The 1,836-nt window shown below is 32.4% G+C and overlaps 1 protein-coding gene across 1 annotated transcript in view; it reads right to left on the bottom strand.

The window, feature by feature from the left end:
* Positions 1-853: 853 nt before the first annotated feature.
* The window catches only part of LOC106529432 (polycystic kidney disease protein 1-like 2), an 11,303-nt gene continuing 10,320 nt past the window's right edge, over positions 854-1,836 (bottom strand). Inside the window, exon 8 of the mRNA XM_014024852.1 lies at positions 854-877. Within this exon, the coding sequence (XP_013880306.1) occupies positions 854-877 (24 nt within the window). The remainder of the gene's footprint in view (positions 878-1,836) is intronic.

Genomic DNA, 1,836 nt, shown 5'->3' on the forward strand with positions numbered 1-1,836 from the left:
CTGTACATCATCTCAAACAACAATTTGTTTCGGTACACAATGTAGTTCATATTTCTTAAAAAAATAACTTTTATCATTCTCTTAAAAATGTACATTGATCGGACAAAATGACCCGAAAGAGAGTTTAAAAGCAGAAAAAAAACCTAAATGAGATTTTTCCAATCTAACATTTAACTCAAGTATTAGGAAATGTGAAATGTTATTTTTTATTCATATTTCCACGTAAGCTGTACAAAATAAATCAATAAATTACAAATATTGTTTTTGAGTCATTTTGCATTGAAATCACAGAATCAATYACACACCATAAAGATGTGAAAATACTTTCATTTTATATAAGATTCATCAGTATCAGACAAAATATTTTTCTCCAGCAGACTGTTATGCCTCAACACTGCCTGGATTTGTCAGCCGAGGGGCCGGAACAACAGATGAGGGTGTCTAGAAATGCGAGAAAGTACTKGTTCTTGTGATCAAAATGTACCAATATTGTCTTTGAGGCTGCCAAGAGCCCACAAAGGTTCTGCAGGTGACCCTGAATCATCTCTGCTGCAGCCATGAGTTTGTGTTTCACTGCTGAACAGATTGTAGAAAAGTTATTTTTTTCAAACGACCAACAAGACAACTCTGATTTGGAAGAGGAGGAGGCATCAGAAGAAGATGGGGAGGAATACAACCCACATACAAAACATACAATCAAGTGGGATCTCCTGAATAAATGCAGTCTTTCTGCCATGTGAAAAGAGAAAATTCAGGCATTCGCTCAATTTGTGGTGAATGGCAAATCGTTCCTTCAGGCAAAAATAGAATTTTTAGATTTTCAAAATTAATTTAATCTATTTATATTGGAGGTTTAGTGAAGCCGGGTCATTTTAATCTGCAGGACAAAGAGTGAATGCAGAATATGAAAACAGGAAGGTTAAACACAACAGCAGATTATAACTTACACAATTAGAAAGGAAAAATAAATCTCAGTTTCAAGGTGAAAGCCACGGTGTAAAAAATAAAAATAAATTACTATTTAAAGAATAAAGCCAAAATGTTTAGGAAAAAGTCAAAGTTGTATAAAATCAATCAGGCTCAATGAAGCAAACTCCAAAGTGCCTCTGAACCTGACTGTGTTGTTTCCATTTTTTATTTTTTTATAGGTGCAATTATATTGTTTTATGTTGAACCAGTCAGAGCTGCAGTTTATTACTCCTGCAGCAGCACAGCTCACGAATCATGTTTCTTTTCTTTCTTATTCAGTGCTGAACTCTAAATGCTTTAAAATAAACTGAAGTTTACAAAAAAAAGTTCATATTATCACTGTTCTCCAGTAAAATCTGAACTTTTAGATGTTATTTACAGTTTGTGTACGGCTCCGAACACAACCAAATTTTTATTTTTATTAAAACATGTAAAGTTGCAGAAAAACATCTTTAATCTCAAAATAATTTTTTGACTTTTTTTCTTTCTTTTTTTTTTCAGCATTTTCTGACGGTTTCACTTTACTCTTGAAACTCAGCAGACAAAACTTAAATCAATAAAATTGGTTTCTAAAAAAAGGGTATAATTGTGTTTGAGCGCAAAGTATTTTCCCAACCCTGCACAGAATATCTAATTAGGAGATAATTTGTTTTAGAAAGCTGAGTATTCAGAGCTGTCATGGAGAAAGCTGATCTTATGTAACAAAGACGTGGATATTTTTAGACCACTGAGAATTAACATTTTTTAAATAGTCATAGTTTAAAAAGCTTCAAACTGATAAACTGATGGAGAGCCCAGCATTTAAGTAYCGAAATTTAAACTCAGAGGGAATATTTCATTAAAAAAGATTATTTTAATACAATCATG

Source organism: Austrofundulus limnaeus, unplaced genomic scaffold, assembly GCF_001266775.1.
Source record: "Austrofundulus limnaeus strain Quisiro unplaced genomic scaffold, Austrofundulus_limnaeus-1.0 Scaffold443, whole genome shotgun sequence".
NCBI classification, from domain to species: Eukaryota; Metazoa; Chordata; class Actinopteri; order Cyprinodontiformes; family Rivulidae; genus Austrofundulus; species Austrofundulus limnaeus.